The sequence below is a fragment of the Peromyscus maniculatus genome, chromosome 5 (genome assembly GCF_049852395.1).
Source record: "Peromyscus maniculatus bairdii isolate BWxNUB_F1_BW_parent chromosome 5, HU_Pman_BW_mat_3.1, whole genome shotgun sequence".
Taxonomy (NCBI): Eukaryota; Metazoa; Chordata; class Mammalia; order Rodentia; family Cricetidae; genus Peromyscus; species Peromyscus maniculatus.
In genome coordinates this window covers 105,199,495-105,212,866 of record NC_134856.1, presented here as the reverse complement: position 1 = coordinate 105,212,866, position 13,372 = coordinate 105,199,495, and the positions used below count along the sequence as shown (strand labels likewise).

At 45.7% G+C, this 13,372-nt stretch overlaps 1 protein-coding gene across 1 annotated transcript; it reads left to right on the top strand.

The window, feature by feature from the left end:
• Positions 1–3,326: 3,326 nt before the first annotated feature.
• Hfe (homeostatic iron regulator) lies at positions 3,327–10,681 on the top strand. Its single transcript, XM_006993150.4, has 6 exons — positions 3,327–3,513; positions 5,853–6,116; positions 6,318–6,617; positions 7,892–8,167; positions 8,287–8,400; positions 9,873–10,681. The coding sequence occupies exons 1-6, from the start codon at positions 3,441–3,443 to the stop codon at positions 9,911–9,913; spliced, it is 1,068 nt and encodes a 355-aa protein (XP_006993212.3). The 5' UTR covers positions 3,327–3,440; the 3' UTR covers positions 9,914–10,681.
• Positions 10,682–13,372: the final 2,691 nt, after the last annotated feature.

Sequence of the window (13,372 nt, the reverse complement as noted above, 5' to 3'; positions counted from 1 at the left end):
TGTGGCGTTGTTTTGTTTGTTTTTTGAATTGCTGTAACTAGTAGGGTTGGTTCTATTGTTTACATATATCTCAGAGTACTGCAGTGGTAACAGAGGTGAGATGATCTCTATGTTCTGGATTTCAGAGCAATGTGACAGATCTTTACAGTGTAAAAGAGGATTATTCCACAGCACTTGCCTCAGTTGCTGACAGAATGCTGTCCAAATTGGACAAGTAGGACACAAAAGAAAGTGACTGCCAACGTTTGCCAACATGAGGTAGGACAGTCCTTCAAAATTCTCTGCTTCTCAGAAAAGTCTGTCAGATATACTAGACCTATAGGCCAAAAATGGATGCCCCAGTGTTACAGAAGAACTTTGGGTGACTGTCCAGGCAGCGAGCTGTCCTTGTCATTAGGCAACATTTCTTGCTTCTGGGTTCTTTGATGGAGTTAACTAAATTGTCATAGTTAAAGTTTTCCTTTGTTATAGTAAAAGATAAATTAGGTATAAAACTTTAGAGTCACAAAGATAAAATAGATAATAGAACATTTTCTCTAATTTTGCCAAATACAAATGGACTAGAGATTGTTACTGTGATTCTTACTTGATAGGAGTTTTTTTGTCTATGTATTTCTGGTATAATTTTACTATGTTAATATGAAAACCTTCTCTTTTAATTAGACAAAAAGGGGGAAATGTGGAATATCCCTTTACCCTATGTGAATACATGTCACTGTGATTGGTTTAATGAAGAAGCTGACTGTCCAAAAGCTGAACAGGATAAGGTTTGATAGGAGAGCCAAACTGAGAATGCTGGGAGGAAGAAGGGTGGAGTTGGGAGTCAGGGGCAGATGCAGAGGAAGCAGGATGTGGACAAAATGAGGTAACAAGCCATGAGCCATGTGGCAAAGCATAGATAAGAAATATGGGTTAATTTAAATGTAAGAGTTAGCTAATAACAAGCCTGAGCTATTGGCTGAGCACTTATAATTAATATTCAGCCTCTGTGTGGTTACTTGGGAGCGGCTTGTGAGACAGAAAATTCTGCTTACAGAGTTTGATCTCTGGGACACACGTAATGGAAGAAGAGAACTGAAGCCAGCAAGTTGTCCTTTGATATCCACAAGTGTGCCCAAATGCCCACACTCAAAACTCACATAAATAAACAAACACACAAATACATATGAATTTAAAAAACTTTTATTCATCTCTACTTTACACTATGGGTTTTGACATTTCAGATTATGCAACAGGTAGGTTTTTGTAACTTTGTCTCATTTCCCTCCTCTCCTCCTGCTGGTGTATATTTGTGGGTTGGGCAGTTAGAGCATTTAGTACATACATATGAGTAGAGAGTGGGAGGTTAGGTATATATGTATCCATGAAGGAAGTTAATGTAAATACTTCTATGTGTGGAGACAGGCTGGGAGTATTCACAGGACCTCCAGTGGTTATTTCTCAGAGGATTTTAACAGGTAACTGATAACAGGTATTTTTCCCACGGGATATATGCCTGTTGCCAATGTAGCCTTGCCAGAGCTTGTTTGTTTCCTTCAGGTACTAAGGTGCTGTAGGATCTTAAGAACAAAATGCACAAACATTTACAGCAGCTAGATAGATGTCCATCACAACATCACAAGGGATGCAAATCCTCGCCGTAATAAAAATTCAGACAAGCTAGAAAGTAATTTTACAGGACACAATGACACATTCTGAGGGCTAGGAATCTCCCTGGGCTTTTTTGTTGTTGTTGTTGTTGTTGTTGTTGTTGTTACAATATTATTTGTTACAAATAATATTGAGAAAGACCCTTTGATGATACAAGCAACAAATAAACCAGACCCACCCCACCCCACCCCACCCCACCCCCCAAAAGCTGAGTAAGGATCTGAAAGGACATTTCCCCAAAGATTTCCAGATTGGCAATAAACAGGTAAAATGATGTTCTATATCACTGGTTATCAAGGAAAGGAAAACGCAGGTCCTGAGGTGCCATTTCCTACACAGTGGGTTAGATTATAAAGATGGAGAGTCAGGGATGTACTGTAATCAGAGCTCTTAGACTCTGCGGGTGGGAAGGGGAAATGAGGTCTACAGCTGCTGGAAACCAGCCCAGCGGTTCGTTAAAAGGTCTGTAATAGTTACTATGCAACCTCTGCTCTCTGTACATATGTAAGAGCAATGAGATCTTAAGGGAATGTTCAAATATATTCCCACGTTCATGACAGTGTCCTTCCCAAAGTGGAAAATGGAAACACCTCATCAGTGCACAAGCTGAGGAGTGCATAAAACGTGGAGTGATGAATCCTTACTAGAGAATAAGATCAATCAGGACAAGCATGTATGATAACATTAGGCTAAACCATGGAAGTCTCTCTCTTCTCTCTGTCTTTCTGTCTCTTTCTCTCTTACACACACACACACACACACACACACACACACACACACAGACAACAGCTATGGAAGTGTAGATTCTATTTGTAGGGCGTGTCAGAATCAAAGGAAAGAGATGAGTGATTGTTCAGCTGGGGGAGGGGCAGAGAGTATGTAGGAATTTGAGAGGTGATAGCTAAAATTGACTTAGAAAATCTAAATATTCTAAAATTGATTGGTAATGGCTGCTAACTTCATCAAATATACCAAAACCCACTGACTTCTACATATTAGACACATGAATCACATTACAATGAATGCGATTTTTTTTTCTGATGAAGGAGGAAGAGGAGGAGAACCAAACCCTAGGTATACATTTTCTCAACCCTTTTTTCAACTATCCACATTCAGTTACGAGCTCTTCATTTCCCAATTTGATTTTCTTCTCTAATTGCCGAAATTGGCATCCCTAGAAAGGTACCACTTGCTAAATTTGTTAGGTCCTTTAAGGCTTTGAATAAATATGCATTAAAATTATTAACATGATTGAAATGCCTAAGCCAGAATTTATATATTGAGTGTGGAAATGTTGAATATACAGATCTCACATTTGTGAAATAAGTTTTCTCAACTACATTCACAGTGATTTACGGGCTGGGGGTTGGGGACCTGCCCATGGGGCTGCTGGGCCACCGAGTGTTTCACAAGCAAGCATTAGCCTCAGGATAAGAGTCCAAGTTCTGGATACTCTCTTTTGCTTTTTCAATTTCAGCTTTTTTTTTTTTTTTTTTCTTTTTTCAAACAGTCACTCTGTAGCCCAAGCTGGGCTGTAATTCACTATGTAGTCCAGGCTGGACTTGAACTCATGGCAATCCCTCTGCCTCAGCCTCGTGAATGCTGGGGTCACAGACTTGAACCACTGAGATTTAGGACTTGTTTCTTTCCACCAATGGCCCGGAAAGGGATTTCGCTTGCCAGGAAGTTTTGTCTGAGAGGTTCCGAGCCTCAGCAATGGCTCCAGGGTGACTTCTGGGATCCTCCACGTTTCCAGATCCTAGTGAAGACAGGCGTACCAGGCTGGGGACATGGACCTGTCAGCTGGGCTCCCTGTGCTACTGCTGCTGCTGTGGTCCTTGGCCCCGCAGGCTCGGTCGCTGCGTGAGTGCGGGAGGGGAAAGTGGGGGTGTTTCGAAAGCCAAAGCGAAAGTGACTTTTCCTGGCGCCCGGAGCTTGTCACTTCAGAGTGCCAACGCCTCCCTCCGCGGTCCCCCTTCCAGCTCTTCACATGCAGCCCCCCCCCCCCCCAGGGGACATCTGCCACACAGCTAGCTGCCCAGGGCACATTCCTCCCCTGCTCTGGCTGGGTGTCACCAGTCTAAGCCACGGTGTGAGGAGCCACGTTGATGTAGCTGAGCTGGGGTCTCAGTCTCAGATCTCTGCTAAGTTGCGTTTATTGTTAGCTGTGCTGTCTGTCCTACCTCCCCTATTCACCCAGGATCTGAAATTTCTCACTAAGAGCCACGGAAGTCGCCCTTTGGCGTTTTCTCTTCGGGGTCCGGGGAGAGACTGCCCTGTGAGCGCCTGAGGTGCTGGGTCGCACCCCACTGTATTACTTTTTGGTGAGAAGAGGTGAAGGTCACTTGGAGGGGGCGGCATGGACATTTCCTCTCTCTTGGAAATTGTGCTTTCATCTAGAAACGTTGTTTTTATTACAAATGGGTGTAATAGTGTAAACAAAGATTTTTAGGGAAGAAGCCGGGACTCTGGCAGCCCTTGCTGTTGACAACAATGTGCCAATTAAGAAGTCCAGTAATGATGAAACAGATCTATTCAGTGTGACCATATTGGGGAGATCAGGTGGCCCAGAGCATGAGTCCATCTTCAGGGTCCTTACATGACATTTATGTTTAAACAGAAAGCAAAATATCCCTGTAGACAGCCTTGGATCCTGCAATGGAGTCCATAAGTTGTTTCTTGTTAGGTGCTACCTAACAATTTCTTCTGCCTCAGTGTGCTGCCTTGACCTCAGATAATTACCCTCGCGCAGGTGGGGTGGGGTGGGGATTCCTGTCCTGAGGCTTTGATATTCCTGTAATCCAGGGAAATGTCAGGTTTGAGACAAAGTTATTTATCTTTGTGCCTTAAGCCTTGGAAGCAGGTAAGGAAGGTTAAGAAAAGAGAGTCCAGGAGGAGTCTGAAGACACAGGAAGCAGGCTGAGTGCCAGGCTTCCCCACCCTTCCCCTCACTGTGGGTGAGAGGTAAATGCCCTTTGCCAGAGTCCCCTTCTGGACACCTGCTTCCCGACCCTGGTTCTCCACCTCGACCCTTGAATACAGTTCCTTAGGTTGTGGTGACCCAAACCATAAAATTATTTTCATTGCTGCTTCATAACTGTAATTTTGCTACTGCTGTGAGTCAGAACGTAATATCAGATATGGAGAAAATCTGATATCAGACCCCTGCGGAAGGATCCTTAGTCCCCAAGGGGTCTCCACCCACAGATTGAGAACCATTGTTCTAGAGGCCCTTGTTCAGCTGGGCTTTGTTGATTTGCAAATTAACAACGGATTAACAGGTTTTTTTTCTAAAGAATGCCAAAGTGCTGCTTAATACACTTAACATGTGGATCTGTGATCCTTTTCCACTACTTATGCACTGGGAAGCAGCAGTTATTGTTAGTTAACCGGCTCTCAGCTTAGGTCTTTCCTCAGGTTGAAAAAAAAAAAGACAACCATAATCTTAAATCTGATCTTGCTTTATTCCCAGAACCCCCGCCCCCAGGAGTGGGGGTTTGTCTCCCCATGTAGCTCAGGGTGGCCCGGAACTCACCTATGCACATCAGGATGGCCTCAAAACTGAGACAGTCCTCCTGCCTCAGTCTCCCCGGAGTATTAGGATTAGAAGTGTGAGTGAGCCACCAACTCCAGGCCAACAAGCATTTGTGAAGTGCCGACCCCATGCCCGGTGCCATTCTACGCACTAAGGTTACACTCCTGGACTACCCTCTTCTGGAACTGAGGGAAACTTGGGAAAGCCCAGTGGTGAGAGCTCCTGTCAGTCCCCTTTCCGGGAACCCCTTCTGTTTGCTGACCGGTGTCCTGTCCTGAGTTCTCTGTCAGCAGCATTTCTCAGCCAACAGCTACAACAGGAAAATGTTCAGAGAGGGAAGTAGAGAAAATCCACCACCTCCAACCCCTTAGGGCTTTCAACTTAACAAATTGAGCAGCAACTCCTTAGCTTGGCCCCCACAGCTGGAGAAACCCAAAAGCTTTCCGGAGTCTGGGTTTCAAGGTAACCCATCTCCTCAAGTAGGGAGCATCAAGAAGATGGGCAGAGTAAGAGCACAAGGCCCGAGCAGGCAGGGTTGTCCTGGGAAGAGGACTGTCACTGCTCAGGGAGGACTCACTCACCTGAGAGTGGGAACTGACCCAGGGCTGTGGAATCTGCCTCCGGATCCCACTTGCCGCCCATTCTGAATGCCTGCTGACTTCCCCAGGGTCACATTCTCTGTACTACCTCTTCATGGGTACCTCACAGCCAGACCTTGGGCTGCCTTTGTTTGAGGCTATGGGCTACGTGGACGACCAACTCTTCGTGTCCTACAATCATGAGAGTCGCCGTGCTGAGCCCCGGGCCCCATGGATCTTGGGTCAGACCTCAAGCCAGCTGTGGCTGCAGCTGAGTCAGAGCCTGAAAGGGTGGGATCACATGTTCATCGTGGACTTCTGGAATATCATGGACAACTATAACCACAGTAAGGGTATGTGGAGCGGGGAGTCACCCCCATATAGCGGTCAGAGCACAGCACTATTTTGCTCTCTTGGGGATACGTCTTGAAGTAGACAACTGTGGGTGTGAGATCCTGGGGAGGGGGTGGCACACCGCGGAGGGAGATAGTTGTCTGCCCAGATCATTCAATACTTGGGGCCGGTGGAGACAAAACCTACTTCTTTGTTTTCAGTCACTAAACTGGGAGTGGTGCCCGAGTCCCACATCCTGCAGGTGATCCTGGGCTGTGAGGTGCATGGAGACAACAGCACCAGCGGCTTCTGGAAGTATGGGTATGATGGGCGAGACTACCTTGAGTTCTGCCCCAAGACACTGGACTGGAGAGCAGCAGAGCCAGGGGCTTGGGCCACCAAGGTGGAATGGGAAGAACACAAGGTCCGGGCCAGGCAGAACAAGGCCTACCTGGAGAGGGACTGTCCTGAGCAGCTGAAACAATTCCTGGAGCTGGGGAGAGGGCTTCTGAGGCAGCCAGGTATGAGGAACCCTACTCAGGTCCCACACTCTTGAGTGGGAGTGGAGGGGAATCCAAGGCACCAGGTCAAGGTTTCAGTCACTCCCAAGTTTGGAGAAAGTACTTTCTCAGTCCTAAGATTTCCATTTTACTCATTTCATTTTTTTTTTCTTTAGACAAGATCTCACTCTGTAGCCCAGACTGACTAACTCAATATGTAACCTAGGTTGGGCTCAACCTCCGAGAAATCCCCCTGCCTCAGCTTTCCATGTTCTAGGATTACAATCATAAACCACACCTGGCTAATGCCATTGTGGCTTTTTGTTGATGTTTTTCTGTTTGTGGTGGTGGTGGTGGTTCTTTATATGGTCTCTGGCACTGTAGCCTAGGCTGGCCTAGAGCTCACTGAGTAGGCAGACTAGCCACAGACACAGCAATTTTCCTGCCTCAGCTTCCCAAATCCTTGGTTTCACTGAGTGAGCCACCATTTGGATGGGGGTCTCCCTTCATACTGAGGTGTGTAACACAGGTAGGAACTACAAAAATTTTCATCATGCATGTGGCTTAAAAAGGAAGCATCATACTCTTCCTCTGTTGTAGCCACGAATCCTGTGTCTGTTTATTATGTCTTTTTAAAAATTTATTTATTTTTTTTATAATATATGCATTGATGTTTTGCCATGGGTGTCGGGTTCCCTGGAACTGGAGTTACAGACAGTTGTGAGTTGCCATGTGGGTGTTGGAAATTGAACCCAGGTCCTTTGGAAGAACAGTTAGTGTTCTTAACCACTGAGCCATCTCTCCAGCCCCTTATTATGTTCTTTAAGAATACAGGAATGTCAGTTATCAGATGAAAATACCAAATAAGGCAACCCATCTGAGCAGCAGAATCCCTTAGGTGATGAAGATTATTTCTCAGAACTACAGCAGTCTCACTAATGGCCCTCAGCTTACTAAGGCCCTTTCCTACAAGAATGCTTAGAAGGCTGAACTAGATGAACTGAGAGTTCAAGTCAAATGTGCGTCACAGAAAGGGAAATGTCGCCTGCCTGCTCAGAGGGCCTGGGCAGCAGATGTTAAACAGGGCAGCAGGCTGAAGTGACTGTGCTCCATGTGGCACTTCATTAGCACCAAATTTTGAAGTCATTTTCAGGATACCAAGTGGCATCTCTGGCAGCTTTTCTGAGTTTCTTTTTCTGAGAAGGGTGTGCTCTTCCTACCCACAAAGGAAAGTGAAAACTTCAGTCCTCCTGCCCAGGGTGAAACAGGCCCTCTCCTTCCTCTTTTCCCTCAAGTGCCTCCTTTGGTGAAGGTGACTCATCACTGGGCCTCTGCAGGGAGCTCTCTACGGTGCCAGGCTCTGAACTTCTTCCCCCGGAACATCACGATGAGGTGGCTGAAGGACAACCAGCCACTGGATGCCAAGGAGATCAACCCTAAGGATGTGCTGCCTAACGGAGACGGGACCTATCAGGGCCAGGTGACCTTGGCAGTGGCCCCTGGTGATGAGACAAGGTTCGCCTGCCAAGTGGAGCACCCAGGCTTGGATCAGCCCCTCACAGTCACCTGGGGTAAGGATGGGGATGCAGGCAGAGATCTCTATTGTACAGGTGATCACCTTGGCTTGGGAAGGTCTTCTCCCGGCTGGGATGTGGCAGTCACGGGCTTGAATTTGTGTTTGCCACTTTAGAACCCCTGCCGCCGTCTCGGGCCATGATTATCGGAATCAGCAGCAGTGTCACTGTTTGTGTCGTCTTCTTTGTGGGGATTTTGTTCCTGATCTTAAGGAAAAGGAAGGCTTCAGGTGAGTAGGCACATGGAGCAAGTATCATGGTACTTCTTCCTCCAGGACATGTACTCCTGCAGAAAAGGAGACTTCTCTAGGAAGCCCTCTCCATGTTCTTTGCTTTGAGAGTACCAGGAAGTCTCTGGGAGATTTGGGGGGGGGGGCTTTGTTTTTTCCCAGATTAGAAGTTCCTTGTAGATGTAACCGTCTTATTAAAATAGAAACACAGAGCCAACTACAGAGTTGAAAGCCCAAGAGGTCAGAGCAATAGTTAAGAGCTAAAAGCCCTTTCTTACCCTTCGCTGCCAATACTGTCCTTCCCCTCCAAAAGAGACCTACTTCCTGTGTGTCTGTCTTTTTATTGACTTTCTGTTCTGCCTTCTCATTGGTTGTAAACCCAACCCAACATGACCTCCTCCTCACTGCCTGTCTGTACAGACCTCCAGGTCTTCTATGGTTGGTATTGAGATTAAAGGCGTGTGTCTCCATGCTGGCTGTATCCTTGAACTCACAGAGATCCGCCTAGCTCTGCCTCCCAAGAGCTGGGATTAAAGGCGTACACCACCACCACCACCACCCAGCTTCTGCTATGGCTTGCTATTAGCTCTGACCCCTAGGCAACTTTATTTATTGACATTCAATCACATTTCAGTACAAATAAAATATCACCATAGTTCCTCATTCAGGAAATACCTTCTAGGCACTCATTATTTTGCAGGTGTTATTTAAGGTAGAGTCAGGGAGTTGAGGTTGAGAAAGCCACTGGGCGAGTCTCAGAACCTAAATCTAGTGTGGAATGGAATTTATGACAAGTAAGTTCAGCTAAAGAAGACCCCTGAGAATGAAATGACTTGGGATGTCACTGGAAGAAGTGTTCAAGTTACATCCAGAAAGGCTATGGAAAACAGGTGTGGTAGTTTGTGACCCTAAGCTCCACAAAAGGATTGCCAGGAGTTGGAGAGTTGCTTGCATTGTGAGACTCTCTTAGAATACACACACACACACACACACACACACACACACACACACACACACACACAGAGAGAGAGAGAGAGAGAGAGAGAGAGAACAACTATGCTGAGTAAGAGAGTGGATTATTGGACCTTGTCCCTGACTGTGTGTACCTCATTCACAAATTGCCCCCACCCCCACCCCCGGCTCTGAGTATCTGTCTATCACACTGGAAAATGAGAGGGAGAGAGAAGCTATGTAGTTCTGTGGACTGTTACGTCATGATGACTGGAGAGCTGGCGAAGTCACAAAAGCAAAGGGGAACAATGTCTGTGTTTGTGAAAGGGTTGTGAGGGGTGAGTGAGGCGACAAGGAAAGCAGTTAGACAGCTACTGAACAGTTCATGTGGCGAGAGAACCGTTTCTGATGCCCAGTGGAGTCCCTGGACAAACATGACCAGAGATGGAGGAGGTAGAAGGGGCCAGGATAAGATGATGCCTGGCCAGTGATGCCTCTCCCTGGGTCTCTTGTCTTCCCAGAAGAAACCATGGGTGACTACATCTTAGCCGAGTGTGGATGACCTTCAGCCTGCAGACCCATGGAGGGGAAGAGACTCAGCCAAAGACTTGGAGGAAACACTCTTGCTCCATTCCAGGACAGAGTTGAACCTAATACACAGAAACCGCCGGAGGGACTCTGCCCTTAGCTTTCCGTTTGCTTTGTTAAAATGTTTCCTCCAGTCAAGTCTTTGAGTTCCAGAACAACTCAGACTGCTCCAGATGCAACCTCTCCCTCCAGAACTGGTGTCATGAATCTCCAGCTGCTTCTAGAGGCATCCTTCATTTCCTCCATGCATCAAGACTCCATATGTCTACTTCTTTAAAAGGCTCTCTGAATTTGGGGAATACAGTATTCATTTCACATCGGAAGAAGCTATGAATCTTCATCCTGGGATGCACACACATACTTGTGCCAGAATTTTGCACACGTGTCCGAGAATCCAGGAACCATCCATCTGAGACTCTCCATCTCTTATCTAGTGATTACTCCGTCACCAAGCTCTGACTTCTCTGACACTGGAGAGTTACATGGGTCATCAACACAACTGAAGGCTACACACGGTACAACCTGAGGGGGCACCCTCTGAGAAAGCAGAGATGTCTGTGTGCATAATGATGGCTGTGTTCATATTTACAAAGGTGGTGAATGGATTTTCAAAGATTAATACCATGTGCATTTGTGACATTATGCCTATGAACAACCCTCTCTTCTTGTCCTGGTCACAGAAATTATGAATGATTATTATAATAAAGTATGGCTTGCACTTGTGAGGAAGTGCTCAATATCATACTCTGCTCTGATCACTTGCTAAACATAAACCACGGCTTGGAAGTCCTAATGTTTTTATGAAGTGAAAATGATTAGATGCACCAACATCCTTTTTCTTTAGTTGCAGAAAGTGAAGAATAAAGTATCTCACAGCTCTCCAGACAGACAGACAGACAGCTGGGAGAGTGTCATTCTTGCTCTTTGTTGCAGCCTGAGTTTGACCCACATGATGAGAAATGGCTGCCAACATTCTACAACCCTCAGCTACCAGGACTCCTTTCAATCTCCTGTTCCTCTAGCATCTGTCTTTTAGTTCACTTAAAAAGTTTAGCTGACCTGTCTGGTGTCCTTAAAGCTGATGCCTCTGGAGTCAGTACCTTCAGGTAACTGTCCTGGCAGCCAATAATAATCTGTCAGTCTGTTTCATCCTAAGGAATTAAAATGGGAGCTGGCAGGTGGCCTGGAGAATGCTGGGAGTTGACAGGGTCCCACTGCTCATTCCTAGCTGTGCACATTAAAACAAAAAAATGCCATCTAACCAGACAACTTAGTGCTAGACTGCAGAAAAGACCAAGCTTGTGTGTGTATCTTGTTTGTGTAAGTACACGTATCTGTCTTCATTTGTGTGTTCATATACGTGCACTGGTGTAAGTACACATGTATAGGCACATGTCTCCATGCAGGTGGTGTGTGTTCACTTTCCCCAACGCACATATTTGCATGCTATATGACTCTGCTATAAATTCCATCTTAAAGACCAAAGGCCTCAGACCAACATTTGAGCTGGGACCGCAAGTCTTTTTTTCTTTCTGTTTTGGCCCTTATTTTCTGTTTGTGAAAGTTAGGTAGAAAAAAAAAACCAGTAAAATTCGAATTCATTGTTGAAAGTAGATAAACTTTGAGCTATTGTTTCCTCAGTGAGTATCAAACTCTGCGAGCAGCTGGTCTATTGCCTCGCTATCACTCCCATCAAAATGTGTGCAACTAATAAACACCTGATTTGGTAAATATGCCATTATATTTTATACTACACAGCTTTACTAATATTCTTGTTCACCTTATGAATGTAGTGAACTCATCATTTTAAGGACATTTATATCACTTCTAATTTTTTTTTTTGCTTTAGTTAGGTTTAATTTTTTTTAGTTGGACACCACATAGTCTAGGATAGCATCAAATTCCCCGGGGACTCAGGCTTGCCTTGAACTACACCTCCTGTAATTGGGATCACAGAGTTGTACTTTTCTCTTTGTGTTTTATAGACTATTTTCACTGCGCTGTGATAGCTAGATCACTAGATTTCCTTTGCCGTAGGACATTATCATCTGAGTTGTGAGCAAGTGTTTGTTTAGCTACAAACTGAGATGAAAGCACACTGTGTTTTATCCCCTCTAAATCTCACTCTGCACACAGCAGGATGCCACAGGGCTTCCCCCACCTCATTGGGAAACGTTACAGTTGACTAAAAAATGGTATAACAATTATACCGTACAAATGATACATCTGCATTTTGATGCGTTTCTTGGTGTCATTTCTGACTTTTTCATACAATTTTAGGGGCTGCATTTGAGGAATTAAGATTTACATTTCAAATCTCCCGCCTCCCCTCCCCTCTGGCTAAACATTAATATAAGGTGGTAGGTTGGGGACTGGTGACACCTGGCGGCTCATTCTAACACAGCAGAGTTAGTGGCAAAGAGACTGGGGACAAGGACATATCCCTGGGGTAAAGTGCTGGATGGGGCTGGTGGAAGCAGCAAGTCCCATCCAGAAAAGCCCAGCTGTGTTAGGCACACCTGTAACCCAGAACGTGGGAGGTGGGTCCAGGAACATCAGAGTTCAACTGATCCTCAGCAGCACTGTGAGTGGGAGGTCAGCCTGGGCTGCATGAAACTTCCTTAAAAGAACAAATAACGGGGAGCGTGTGTGTGTGTGTGTGTGTGTGTGTGTGTGTGTGTGTGTGTGTGTGTGTGTAAGATATGTTTTAAAGAGAAGTACATGAAGATTACAGAAAACAGAATTAGGTACTAGATACTGGAAAGGCTGGTGTTCTGAACTGCCCACAGAACAGACTGCGAACAAGCAACCCAGTGGTCTCCTGGGCTCCCTCCACAGTGACTCCCGCCTGCGGGGAGGTCCACCCTGGCAGCACTTCCTCTAGAGTGTTGCAAGGAGAAAAGAGAAGCAGCCCTTTACTGTCTCTGGGGCGCCTCATGCTACACCCCCAGACACATATCAAAGCAAAATGTTGCAGGTACAGTGCCAAATTTTGTCATAACGTTACTTTTAAACCAATATCTTAAAAAATTTATTTAGTGACTATTAGGCCACTCAGAACAGCTTGAAGCATGAAGGGTGTGTGGGCTGACTGACTCCTGAAATTTCAAATCTTTCTGAACGTTTTGGAGCATAACTTTTTGTGCTTTAGTGACTAATCCCTCCTTTTTCGCACACAGAACATTAATGCGCTGTTTCAGGGCTCGGGGAGCCAGTTTTTAGAGAGCATGGGTACGTTGACATATGCATGCATTTAGCTATCACTGGACATCACCTGGCTGTGCCCTGCGCAGCGTACATTCTGATGGCTCAGGCCTGCTGTTCTTTATCAAGTGTCCAAGGCAGAGGAAGAGAAAAATAGTGTTTTGAGGAAACGCTTCTCTGCTCCCCTCCCCACTTCCCTGAATAAGAATTTGCCATCCCACTAACATCT

Bases quoted from the DNA above. Each gene is read 5' to 3' on its own strand.
- Hfe (XM_006993150.4), top strand. From the start codon at position 3,441: ATGGACCTGTCAGCTGGGCTCCCTGTGCTACTGCTGCTGCTGTGGTCC. The intron at 3,514-5,852 runs GTGAGTGCGGGA...TGACTTCCCCAG, and splicing joins CCCGCAGGCTCGGTCGCTGC to GGTCACATTCTCTGTACTAC. The intron at 6,618-7,891 runs GTATGAGGAACC...TTTTCCCTCAAG, and splicing joins AGGGCTTCTGAGGCAGCCAG to TGCCTCCTTTGGTGAAGGTG.